At 49.3% G+C, this 12,621-nt stretch overlaps 1 protein-coding gene across 1 annotated transcript in view; it reads right to left on the bottom strand.

Annotated features, from left to right (window-relative positions):
- TMEM178A (transmembrane protein 178A) overlaps nt 1-12,621 on the bottom strand; it is a 43,730-nt gene that overhangs the window by 9,646 nt on the left and 21,463 nt on the right. Inside the window, exons 2-3 of the mRNA XM_081157275.1 lie at nt 4,412-4,525; nt 1,522-1,659 (exon numbers count right to left, since the gene is read on the bottom strand). Of these exons, the coding sequence (XP_081013401.1) occupies nt 1,522-1,659; nt 4,412-4,525 (252 nt within the window). The remainder of the gene's footprint in view (nt 1-1,521; nt 1,660-4,411; nt 4,526-12,621) is intronic.

Below are 12,621 nucleotides of genomic sequence, written 5' to 3'. Positions count from 1 at the left end.
TAGCAGCAGCAGTGTATCCCCCAAATCCGGAATACCTGAGTTGATTTTCGGCTGACAACCATTCAGGGGCCATGTGACTTCTGAACACTGTGGGGATGTTGCCAACGATGACCCACCCGACTCACAGGGCGGAGAAAGGGGCAGGTGGGAGTTTGGAGGCAGTTCCTTAGGCCGATTGGCTGACCAGGCCGGAAAGCAAAGTGCCACCTCCCGGTCAGCCCCCCAAATCAGACAGCAAGAAACTGGTGTCAGCCACCGAGGGGCGTTGCCACCTCCAGTGAAGGCGGCCTGTGTGAGTGACCATTACAGCGAGAAGCGCTAGAAAACCCAGCTGTGGCCACCTGAGTAACAGCTCCAGGCTGGCAGGAATAAGCTTATCAGAAATGGCTGCCTCTCTGTAGTAATATTAGTTCTGACACTGAGCGTCCTTCACGAAGCTGCTAATCTGGCACGCACTCATCACAAATACGCTAATTTTTTGTGAAGGACCAGAAGGAAAGATTTCCTCCCTGCAGTCAGTGTCAGCCATCAACTCAGATCCTAACCCCTTTTTAGACAAAAACATTCTTTACCTGCTAATCAAAAAGGTATAGTCATGTCTCCACCCACAACCTCCACCCCACCCCCTTCCAATCTCCTGCTTTAAGATCAAGTCACTCCTCTGCTTAAAACCTTCTGGTGGCTTCCGTCACCCGTCGATGAAAATCCAAGCCACCACCTCCCCGGCTCCTCCCCTTTCCTTCCCTGCCCCCCAGCCACGCCAGTCTTCTTCCTGTGGCGCAGAAGCCACCAGCCTACCCCTGCCTTGGGGCTGCCACTTCTGGTCACCTTGCTGCCGCACACTCCTGACCACTGGTTGCTTTTCACAGCTGAGCTCAGAAATCGCTGCCTCGGCAAGACCTTCCCCGGCTCCCCATCCCACCCTGTTTATTTTCCTCAGAGCTTTTATCCCTCTCGTAAACCGTTTATGTCTCCCCACCACAAAAACGGAGAAGGATTCTGCCTGCCTAGCCCACTGTGTATCTCTAGTACCCGGAGAAACGTGTGGCCCATGGTGAGTCCTCAGAAACCATCTGAGGACTGTGAGTGAACTGAATTAATGTGAAGTGAATTAAGGTTTTGTGTGTAAACTGAGGACACCATCACTAAGGGATGTCGCTGAGTTGACTTTCAGCCTGGGGCACGGGCTGTGCTGATCTATGCCCCCCTCTCCTCAGGGTTCCTTGTTTGTCAAGGGTCCGGGCCAGGGTTGGGGTGCAGTAGGCAAAAATGGGACAGAAAAATCAGAGCTGACTCACATGGACATAAAACCCAAGACATTTCCATCTAACCTTCTAACGGGCCACAGCGGAGAAACCGGGGATGTATTTTGAACACTCTCGCTTCTTTAAGTTCTGAATTGCCCACCAAAGCCACACGACCTTCCTCTGGACACTTTCTCAGCAGTGAAAATGAAATAAATGGAGAGCGAGCGAGCGAGAAGCCAGCTGCTTCTCCGGAGGGGCGCCGGGGGCCACGTACCTGTCATGAGGAAGAGGAGCCCCGCCACGTGCTGGGTCAGGCTCTCCTCCCAGAAGAAGCTGACCGTGGCCACGATGCAGCCACACAGCAGGACGGCCACGGCCATGCCCAGGAAGCCGGCGGTGATTCTTCTCAAGTCTAATCTCGAAATACAGACAGACAACCAAATTAATAAGCAGGAGAGTCCTTGAAAATCAGAGGATGAAGGGCTTCGTATATGCTGTGAAAATTAATAAGTTACATGGATGGACTGAGGGCCTACAGGGCCGAGGTGGTTTAGGGCATTGTCTTCCCAGGTGTCTCAGAAGAGGCCAGAGGGGGTGTAGCCGGCCGCGAGGGGTCAGAGTCACCCTCTGTGAGCCCGGGGAGAAGTCCATACCACGTAGAGAACAGACCAGGGGACGGTGCCAGGGTCAACTTGGGTGATAGACAGCAAGTCACTTAGTCAACTGAAAGCAAGGGAGGTTTGCAAAATACCTTTATTATCTTTGAGAGCCATAGAAATGTAGGTTACCACTGTGGCAGTGGCTGTCACTAATGTGACTTTAGAGAAAGAGCCTAAAAAGTGAGCAAGAGTGAAATATGGTTTCGCCTGAGCACCACGGATGCCAGTTATTTTCTTCTTCATTTATATCTACTCCTGCCTGTTTTCTAAAAGGATATGATAAAGTGAAGGCAATCACGGTGAGTGAAATAGGGCCCAAAGTGCACATAGGAGACATTTGCTCATATCCGCCCTGTCCCCTTAAACATAGGCCCCGCAACCCAAGCACCCATTGGCCCAGGTTAAGGGGGGACGAGTCCCTCTGTATGCACAGCTGTCAGGTTTGTTCCATCGCAAAAACAACTGCGATCCCTGGGCCAGGAACACAGCCCCTGCCCCGCCTTCTGCGCAAAACCAAGGGACGGACTGATACACGCACCTCTACACCCTTCAGCTCCGCTGCCCTAAAGCAGCACTCCAATTGTCCTGCTAGCTTTACTTCTTTCTGTTTTCTTTCTTTTTTTTCCTTTAACGAAGCCAATTTTTTAAACTGTTAGCTAAATTTCTATGCCTATTCTTAAAACAATAGGTCCCAAAGATAGGTCTGCAGCCCCTGGGACCAGTCAACAGGTCTGGACACACCTGTGACACGTGGAGCCAAGACAAGGGGCACAGCCCACTGACTGAGCTGTGGGCTGCTTTACTGAAGTGGGAGTGTCCCGGCAGCCGCCACCTCGCTCTGCTCACGTAGCTACCGGCCATCTTAGGGGTGCTCCACAGAGGGGGGATTATGGTAGCTTCCAGGCTTGCCCCTAGTCACACATGGATAAACCATCCCTTTTAAGAAAATTTTCATTTCCAACTCAGAGCATCTAAGTTAAAGCAGGACACTGCTGCCTAAAGGAAGTGTAGACACCACAGAGCGAGGGGCCAGGAGCAGTGGTAATTTAAAGGGGCTGAGTTTAACGTTAAGGGTAAAAGTACTTTTAAGACATCCACACCTGAGCAGGGACAATGTAATAATAGTTCAGTCACTATAATCTCACTACCTCCTAAATTGCCTGTGGTTCAAGTCTTATTTCCTACGACCATTCAAAGGCATAAAGTCCAGCTGTAACCCACATGGGACTTGCATTAGTACCAGGCATGGTAAGCTTCCCTGGTAAACACGGTGCGGATCACCAGGTGGGAGCTTCTTCGAAAGAGCCAGGCATGAGGTTGCTAAAAGCGTCTTTCCATGAGAACCTCAGTGAGGATGAAGAGGGAAGGCCCAGGTACTGTCCTGCTGGGCGGTAACAGGGTACAAACGGTTAGAGTAAAGAGATGAGGTTCCTTTTCAGGTTCCTGTCATGATCTTTCCTGATCTAAAGCAGGTGACTGTGTGGTTCTCCAGACAGATGACGAAAGAACCCCAAACATGCTCCTAAAGAATTCAGACGCAGGAAGGCTTAGATTAGACTCTAACTCAGGTCTGCTGAGACATGGTCGTTAAGATCAGCCAGCAAGAAAGAATTTGCAGGAAGTCATACTGTTAAGAAATAAACCACATTTTAGCCAATGTCATGCCAATCACGATATTTACATGTTAGACCATTTGCAATAGAGCTTCTATTTATACGTTGGAGATTCAAAACAGAGCCTTTGATCTGCAGAGAGATTTATTTAGAAAATGAGACCCTGCTTGGTTTTCTGCAGTGGTGTTTGGTCACCAAACAGATCACTGAGGTCCTTGCTGCTCATTTCATTGGAAAGTGACAATGTCAACCTCTAAGTCGGGTGAATGCTGGAAAGAATTCAGTCTAGCTTCTGCTTTCCTGAGTTACCTATCACCAGGCAGCATAAACCAACAGTTTTCAAGTAAACATCAGCCCTCTTAAGCATCACGTTGCATGATCCTTTCTAGAGTTTCCTATTTTCTAACAGTAGAAAAGGGTAGCATCTGACATCAAAATGTAGACGTAACAGACACCCTCTGAGAAAATTTTGACATATACTCAAAAATATTTTAGCAGAAACACCAAGGTCTGAGATAGACTCAGTAGCTAAAGTGAATATTGTATAAACAAAACAAAAATAGGAGTACCTAAGGTGTGGTCTCCTTGGTTTACTAAGACAAGTGGCAGAGCACGCCCTTGTACCTGCAGGTCCTTATACCTGATGACTCGGTAAAGAAAAGACTCTGTGCGTGTCTGCCCTGGTGGCAGATTTTCACACAGCTAGTGCATCCCCGAGTTGTGACCCTGGCACAGTGAAATGACTCCCTGAGGCTCTGACCAAGTCAAATTGGGCCTGGTGGCCCACGGGCCACCACACAGCATCTTTTAGCCCAAACCTGCGAAGGCTGGGGGAATACTTTTCGTTCAGAAAGACTCCATGTCCCCTCCGACCCTTTCCCCGGATACTCACGGAGCAGGTGCCATTCGTCTTGCTGAATTGTCTTCGTTAAATTGAAAGGAATGTTTCGTAAGCGGATTGGCTGAGAAAAGTGGTACTTGATAGCTGTGCATCGCTGCGCAATACCTTGAAGGGAGGGAGAGAGGTGGGTCAGTGGTCTGCGCCTGTGATAGGACCCTGCAGGCTGGGTGGGCGGGGAGGGGACAGCAATCTCTGGCTTACTTTCATTAACAGAGGCCGGTCAGAGCAGTAAAAACCTAAAACAATTTTTTAAAGCACGTTTCACTTTTGAATGTATTAAATTTGATAAGGATCTGAAATCCACTTATTGTATGACAACACTGAGTTTGTATGCACTAAACGCATAACCCCTCACAGAGAAATGGCCTAGAAGTATCCAGATGGTTGGGAGAAATCGGCTTGAAATCTTAAGTTAACGCAGACGCATTACACGGGCCTGAACCTGATCCAATCTCTAACTCTAAATGGGCTGCATCAGAAAGTTCATTAGGAAGTGTGTTATCTGGAAACCAGGAGACGTTTTTCCATAAACACAACCTTCGATGTGGTGGTTGAGGTGGCAATTAGGTCTCCAGACATCCCAAAACAGCCTATTTAACCCCAGGCCAGCTGATGTAATTCCTTCACATGAATTTCACTGACCTGAACTCTGGGTCTTGAGAGAAGGGGTGATACTGAAAAATTCCCTCCCTCTCCTGGGTGCGTGGCCAGCCCTAGGCACAATATTTTGAAATGGGCAAGTGGACCTAACCCTAACCCTAACCCTAAGCCTACCCGTTGTTTTATCTAGTAACTTCTCCTATTCTCCCTCCCAATCCATACTTTTACTGCATAAATTAATACGGGCCTATTTTCCCCCTAAAGTCTGCTGAATCCCATGAAAGTATCTACCCTCCTCTCAAATGAAAACACAACAGAACTTCCTTCTTTCATTGTAAGTCATTTGGTCAGTTGTTTGGATAAATGCAGTCTGATTAGATTAATTTTAAAGCGCTGTGAGTGAATGTTAATCCGTTAATCCTGGCAATCCTGGCAGCTGTTTCATCCCTAATTGGTGGAATTTCAGTAAGTGTAATGCTTAATGCTGGAGATGGGGTGTGGACTTGGGGATTCAGAGAGGCAGTTCCTGGAACAACTCCTAGGCTAGGGAAATGTGTGGGTCCCTTTTACATCCTTGCAAATATCCTCGGGGCCCACCTTCTCTGCCCCTTGTTGGGAACAGGCGCGTTCCCAGTGGGCAGGGGGAGTAGCAGAAAGGAGGTGGGCAGCCTGCCCAGTGCTCGCCCCCTTCCCCGGGGAGTCCTGGCTAGTGCCAGGAATGAGGTAAGCAGTGCATGTATCGCCAAGTTACCTTCCCTTCCCACCAGGCTCCCAGGCTAAATTTAACCTGCCAGGATCCCTGAAGTGAGAAGAGAAAGGAGGTGGGGAGAGGGACAAGGTCTGCCCTGAACAAGCAGTGCTCAAAGATCCCCTAAGACTGGGAGTCTGGTGGTGAGCCCACAGCTCCTCAGCTGAGTTTGCAAAAACATGTTCTACGTAGGACCCGGAGCTCCACTCCCTGGGACAAGGTTAGAGACCTCAGGAAGAATTAGAGAAAGTGAGAGCGAAGGACAGATCAGCAGCAGTGTCGGAGGCCTGCCGTTTGCTGTTTTATTCCCTTGTTTCTCAACACTTGTCCCTCTGTCATAGCAGAAAGTCTAACAGATTCGAAGGGGAAAGTACATTATTAAGGTTTGGCTTCCTACATACACGTACGACTGACACAGTGAAACTTGACACGAATCACCCAGGAAAAGACCTGTAGTTCCTTGATGGCCTACCAAAGACAAATTAGGTCCTTTTGATGAAACGGTGAATATACAGATATACATCGACGGTGGTCAAGACAGAAGTTCCACGAGATGGTATCGTAAAGAGTGATACTGTGAGACTCCACAAGGAGGCATTAGTTTCAAATTTTTTCAAAGCCATGCTTGCAAACTTTGAAATTAACTGGCTTTCTGGGTTTAGAGAGCAGTGAATCTGGCTCTGAGAAGGAACACAGAAAGCATGATCTCATAGCACCAGATGGCATCCCACAACGGGGGGAAGCAACATGCAGAGGGTTGAAAAGAACGAGTTGTGGTCTATATTTAGTGATTAATGAGCTTCTTAAAGGGCCAAGTGTAGCGCCACTGTAATGATATAAACCATAGAATACAACCTATTACTACGCTGCACCCGGGGTAGGAACAGGGTTTGTTGGGCTGGTGAATTTCTGTTGTTTCTGGTGCTTAGAGAGATGAATCAAATTCCAAGCTGAGTCATAGAAACCCATATTCTAGGTGAAATGAGGGAGAAATCTGAGAAACAGCAGAACATGATGTAAAAGGACGTTAGTGCCAGTCAGCGATGAGGCCGTGTATGTGGTAGCTGAAGGCCTCGCAGGCAAACTTGGGTTTGAATCCCAGCTGTGTGACTTTTGGCAAATGACTTAACCTCTCAGAGCCTCAGTGCCGTCCTGGTACCTGCCCACCTTCGCTGTGCGGAGCCCGTCACACACCAGGAGGCTGCACCTGAAATGGGCATCACAGACGAACCCAGGCAGGCACGAGCACCAGCTGCCGGAGCAACGGCCCAGCCAGTGGCTCTCACGTTTCCTCTCCGTTCTCACTCCTGAAAGCTGAGTAACGGGCCTCCGTCTGAGCCACCCTGCACGCCTCTGCTTGATAAATCTGCTGGGCGAAGACGGGGGCCTCTGGGGCCTCAGCCACCCATCTGTAATGTGCAGTGTGAAAACCTTCAGGCTTTCACTATGTCCACCTGCCTTTTTCAGTATTGTTAACATGCTTCTTTAAATTGGTTACTATAAGTGGGACATAGTTTTCTTGCCATCACATAATTGCGTTTATTTTAGTATTATGTATTTATTTAAAAATAAAGTGCCACGGAGTAAGAGCTACATATGGTTCATTAAGTAGTGTAGTGTTGTGCCAATGTGCCAACTTCCACACTTAGGCAAACGGAACGGGAGAACGTCTCTGGTGGTCCCCGGGAGCAGGAGGCCTGGTTTTCGTCGTCCAGCTCCATCTCACCCCTGTTCGAGAACACACCATCGGCTTCCCCTCGAATCAAACCCAGGCTCCAGGTACCTAGCATCTATCCCTGCCCCCACCTCACTGACACTCACCTGTGACTGATCCCCAGGGACTACCCCACACCTCCCGGACTCGTGCCCCGGCCATGCGGTGCCCATTTCTTCCTCTACCGACACCCACGCCTTAGAACAATCCAAAACCGACGGACCCTCCCGGCCCAGGGCCTTCATTCAAAAGGCCCCCCCAAACACAGCGCAGCTTGCTCTCCTCCCAGGCTCGATTTTGATGTCAGAGGCTGGGCCACACACTCAGGCTCTCGGTCCGTCGGTCGTTGTCGTTTCCTAACAGGTCAGAAAGCCTGCCTCTTTGGAACTCCCAAGTTCCTTAGAGTGGAGGCCGTGACCTTTCCCTGGGCTCCGGACAGTTCGGAGACACGTCAGCAACAGCTGCGGGCTCTCCCGCAGGTGGCAGGGTCAGCGGACAGCCTGCACTGTCTCCTAAGCACCGCAAAGGCCACTTGGGACCCCGCAGCTGACCCGGCAGGGGAGTGGGGGGCGCCTTCCCCCCAGCTCTGCCGGCACACACCCCTTTAAAGCAAAGAGCAATCATGGGGTCCCAGGACAGAGTCGCCGCCGTGTTCTCGTCAGAGAGGTTTAATTTCGGGGGAAACCAGGTGCTAATGTTTTCCTCATCACCTCCGTCCACGTAAATAAATAAACTGAGTACAGTCAGATTAGCGGCTCAGTGCTGCCTTTTAAAGCCTCAAATGACTGAAACGAGCCCTGAAAGTGAAGCCCCCTGAGGACAAACCCGTCCAGTCTCCAGACTGGAAAGGGGAGGCGTACAAGGTGAGGAACCCCAGGGTGGCCCTGTCCAGGAGACACACAGCGCAAGCCACACACACAGTTTGAGATACCCTAAATGTCACGCTAAAGAAACAGGTGAGGTTAAGTTTCACCTATTTTCGTTTCGCATGCAGCCCATACTCTGAAAATGAAGGAGGTATCTTATACCCTTCTTTTCACACGAGGTCTTCAAAATCGAGCATGTTTTCTACTTACAGTACATCTCCTCTTGGACAAGTCTCATCTCCGGGGCCCGCCGGTCTCTCGTGCCTGGTGGCTACTGCACGAAAGAGGAGACTTCCAGGTGAAGTGACTAACACTCCAGTTAAAGTAGAAGCGACAGAAAGCAGGGGTGTTTGGATAGGAAGCGCCTGAAAGGTGTGAAAGCTATTCTTTATTTAGAGTCTCCCCACAGCATACTATCTTATTCTGCTACAATTAATCATCTCTTCTCACTGATGCAGAATCAGCTTCTCAGTGATGGGGAGCATTACTATCTGCATTCACTCTGTATTGTCTGTGAGTCTGCATTCTGGCTTCACCGCTCACAGCTGTGTGACCCTCGCAAGGTACTGAACCTCTCTGGGCATCAGTTTCCTCAGCGGTAACCCATGGACAGTGATCGTTCATGTTTCATAGGAGGAGTGAATGAGACTCATCTAATACTAATTAGTGTTAGCTTCTATCATTATTACCGCAGCTACTCCTATTACTACTGCAGGTTTATTTACCCAAACAGACCCAGCTAATGGGGCTATTTCTTAAAGGCAAGACTCAGCTGAGTTCTTTGAACGATATAAACACGTGACCTCTAGGGGCCAAAGATGGAAGGTTCAATGACAAGTCTGACCTATTGCGCAGACAGTAAACATTATCACAGGAAGTTTCTTTTTGTAAGTGACAGTGAAGAAAACCAGAGACAACGCTGTTCAAACAGGCACGATCTTGTGCAAAAGTGGAAACTGTCGTTCATTTAGGGTAATGGTTTCCCTGAATTACATTTTAGATTTCCTTTAACATAGTTATTTTCTGAATCTACAGTGAAACATAGTAAAATATTTAAAGCTTTAAAACCAGAGATTCCCAGCTCCTCAGGACGATCATGGCCCATAGTCAGCGGCGTAGCTGATGGGCCAGGAATCCGTGGCTGGGGACGATGTGCTTTTGGTGGCCTGTGGGGGACGGCAGCCCAGCCGGTGCTCTCTGCTGCTTCCTCCCTCACCTTCTTGTTGAGAGGCAGAGGCAGAGAGGGAGAGAAACATCAATTTGGGGTTCCACTTACTGGGTTCACCGGCTGTTCCTTGTGCGTGCCCTGGCTGGAGACTGAACCCGTAACCTTGGTACTGGGATGACGCTCTAACCAGCTGACTACCCGGCCAGGCCTCCCTCCCTTTACCTCCCCTCTCTCGCAGGGGACGGGAGAGCCGCAGTGTGGAAACAAACAGCTCCTATTCTTTTTTCTCCTTCTCAGAGTTGCCAGTGTGGGAAGGGGGGGTGTAACTGTGCCAGTGGATTATGTCGTTTCTTCTGTGGAAGGCAGACACGGGCAGGAACAGACACCCCATCCCGTACCTTGTTCCCCGAGCCCCGACCGTGTGAAACCAAATACAGCCATCGGCTCAGTGGATGCTCGACCACAACACACCGTGGTGTTTCCTTCCCACAGGGGGTACGGTTACAGGGACAGCCCCACAGTCACTGTCGGTTATTCTAGCTCTGGTCGCAACATGCTGACCTCAGAGAGATCGATATTGTCTGAACAAAAGCTGCCTTAATCCTACGCGGGTCTAAAGCTGCTGTGACAACACCTGACGTTCGAGCCTCCTGGGTTCGGGGAGGCATCCCGTCGGCGTGGGAAGCAAGCGTGAGCTTTCTCCTCTCTGCAGCACGACTTTTTCAATGAGTGTGAACAACAACGAATATAATTTTTTTAATCAAAAGGTTAAGCCTGTGTACCCTCAAACACTGGGAGAAACTTGGCAATATGGTTTTTTTCTTTCTGCATTTAATATGTGTGTGGAAGAAGCAGCATGCAAGGGTGTAAACTGGGATATTGGCTTTGGAACCAGCTGTGTGACTTAGAGCACTACACTCGACCACTCTGAGCCTCCATTTCCACAGCTATAAAGGTAATACAATCTCATAGAATTGTCATGAGGATTGAATGTACAGCTGACCTTTGAAAAACATTTGGGGGGGCAGGGGTTAGGGCTTGGATCCCCTCCCATTTGAAAATCCTCCTATAACTGTTGACCCTACAACAGCGGGCCCTTCACATCCCTGATTCAAACAACCTCAGACCCAGTGGAAAACAGTATTTTCCATCTGCGGCTGGGAAACCACATTTGGGAAGGGGAAATACTGTTTTCCATCTGAGGTTGGTTGAATTCGCAGATGGGAAACCCATGGATTGCAGGGCCAAATGTATTTATTGGGGGAGAAATACGCATACAAGTAGATCTGGGCAGTTCACACCTGTGTTGTTCAAGGGTCAAGTGTACTTGTAATTTCACCCTCAATCTCCAGCATTTGAAAGGAAGGAAGCTGCCAAGTCTCAATCACTACTTTTTGCCATCAAAAGTCAATCATTTATTCTCTTTCACTCATTCATTTATTTATTTGTTCAACAGATATTTATTTAGCAAGTGCCTTTTAGACAGAGGATCTACTTTCTGAATCTAGAATATGATACGACAAAAACAAAAAAACTAACTCTGAAATGGGGAGGGAGGAGAGAGAGCAATGGGGAGGGGTCTCCCACCTGCCACATGATGACCTGTAAACACTGATGGCTTTAGCAATTTCCCAAATATTCAAAAAGGAGCAACTTACTGGAGAAAGGCTGCCCCTTTCAGATGGCTGGCAGTGTTCCGGGCAAATTATCCTTAAAAACAATGCACTGTTGGCCCCTTCCAGGTGCCTAGATAGAATCCTTCTAATTGAGCTACACTTTCCGGAGTTTGTTTCTTTATGAAAATGAACCCTGGATCAAGCTGAATTGACTAATTGCTACTGTATATAGAGATTAGGAAAGCGATGTTTGGTAGAGATAATGTATGAAAATATAGGCAAGGGCAATGGCTCTGCTCAGACCGTAAAAACAATTTTAACATATTTGCTACTGTGAACAATGTTCTCATGTCCCCTTCACCAGATGGGCTGCTGGATTTATGAGGGGATGCGTCACAGATACATATCAAGATAAATGGAAACTGGGAGCCCCTCTAAAGCAGCCTGCAGGATCTAGAGAGAAGAGCCGTGCTGTGGCTGGCTCCACAATTGACAGAGTTGTACTCCTGGGCTTTGATAGGTTATGGAAATCAATTTTTTAAAAAAATATAAACTGATTTTAAACAATATTTTCTAGTCTCTCTAAGTCATGATAAAGCTAAGCAGTCATCAAGCAAAACTGACAAGTCTGAATTTCGCTTCCTTCGGCTTCCGCAGGCCACCCTTTCACGGTCAGGTGGCCCGGTAGGCACCAGAGACAAAAAGTAAAATTGCCTAACTGGATGGCGGATGGAGGAGTCCCTCCAACAAGAGCAGAGGATGGCACTCAGCGCCTTCCAACGGCAAGGACCTGATGGCAGGAAGAAGCCAAATCCCAAAGCCACTGGCAGCAGCTGCGAACGATTCCGGGGCAGGGCCGTGTCTTTGGCAGCCTTCGGCACCATTTCCCATGTGCTCCGGTGCCTCCAACAGCCGCACAGGCTTCGCTAACTCATGCCCAAATCTGCGGCAGATCCGTGCACTTCGGATGCCCCTGGAGCTGCGCTGGTGCAGTTACGGGAAAAGGACAGTCACGCTCTTCTTTGTGACACAGCCTCTGAGGCTGTACTCGAAGGGCCCGCTCACACGTCTCTGCAGTTACGCAGGCCCATGAGAATCCCTGCGACCGTGTCGATCTTGCCTAATTCATCCCGTGAAAGGACAGGGACAGAGCAAGCAGGCACGACTGGCACGTGGCGTTGCTTCTATGTACAGGGGCCTGTGTGTTTCCAGCCTCTCCCGCGGCCCTCCTCCCGCCAGGAGGCAGAGACAAGGACTCCAGGAGAGACGCCAACGCTCTGGGTGCAGGTGTCCTTCCCTGCTCGCTGAGCAGGTTTTCAGGCGCCTAAATCCCCGACGGAGGCCGAAGAAAATCAGAAGGGGCAGAGGAATGGCTCTGGAAAGATGAGAAGGTGCTGGAAGAATGGGAGGGGGGAAAGGGCCGCAGGGGGAAGAGATTCCACCTCTCTGTAACCCCAGAGCCCTGGGCACACATGAGCCCCAGGTGGGA

Source organism: Miniopterus schreibersii (genome assembly GCF_964146895.1).
Source record: "Miniopterus schreibersii genome assembly, chromosome: 13".
Lineage (NCBI taxonomy): Eukaryota > Metazoa > Chordata > Mammalia > Chiroptera > Miniopteridae > Miniopterus > Miniopterus schreibersii.
The sequence above is the reverse complement of the archived record's forward strand: the minus strand, read 5'-3'. Positions and strand labels throughout refer to the sequence as shown.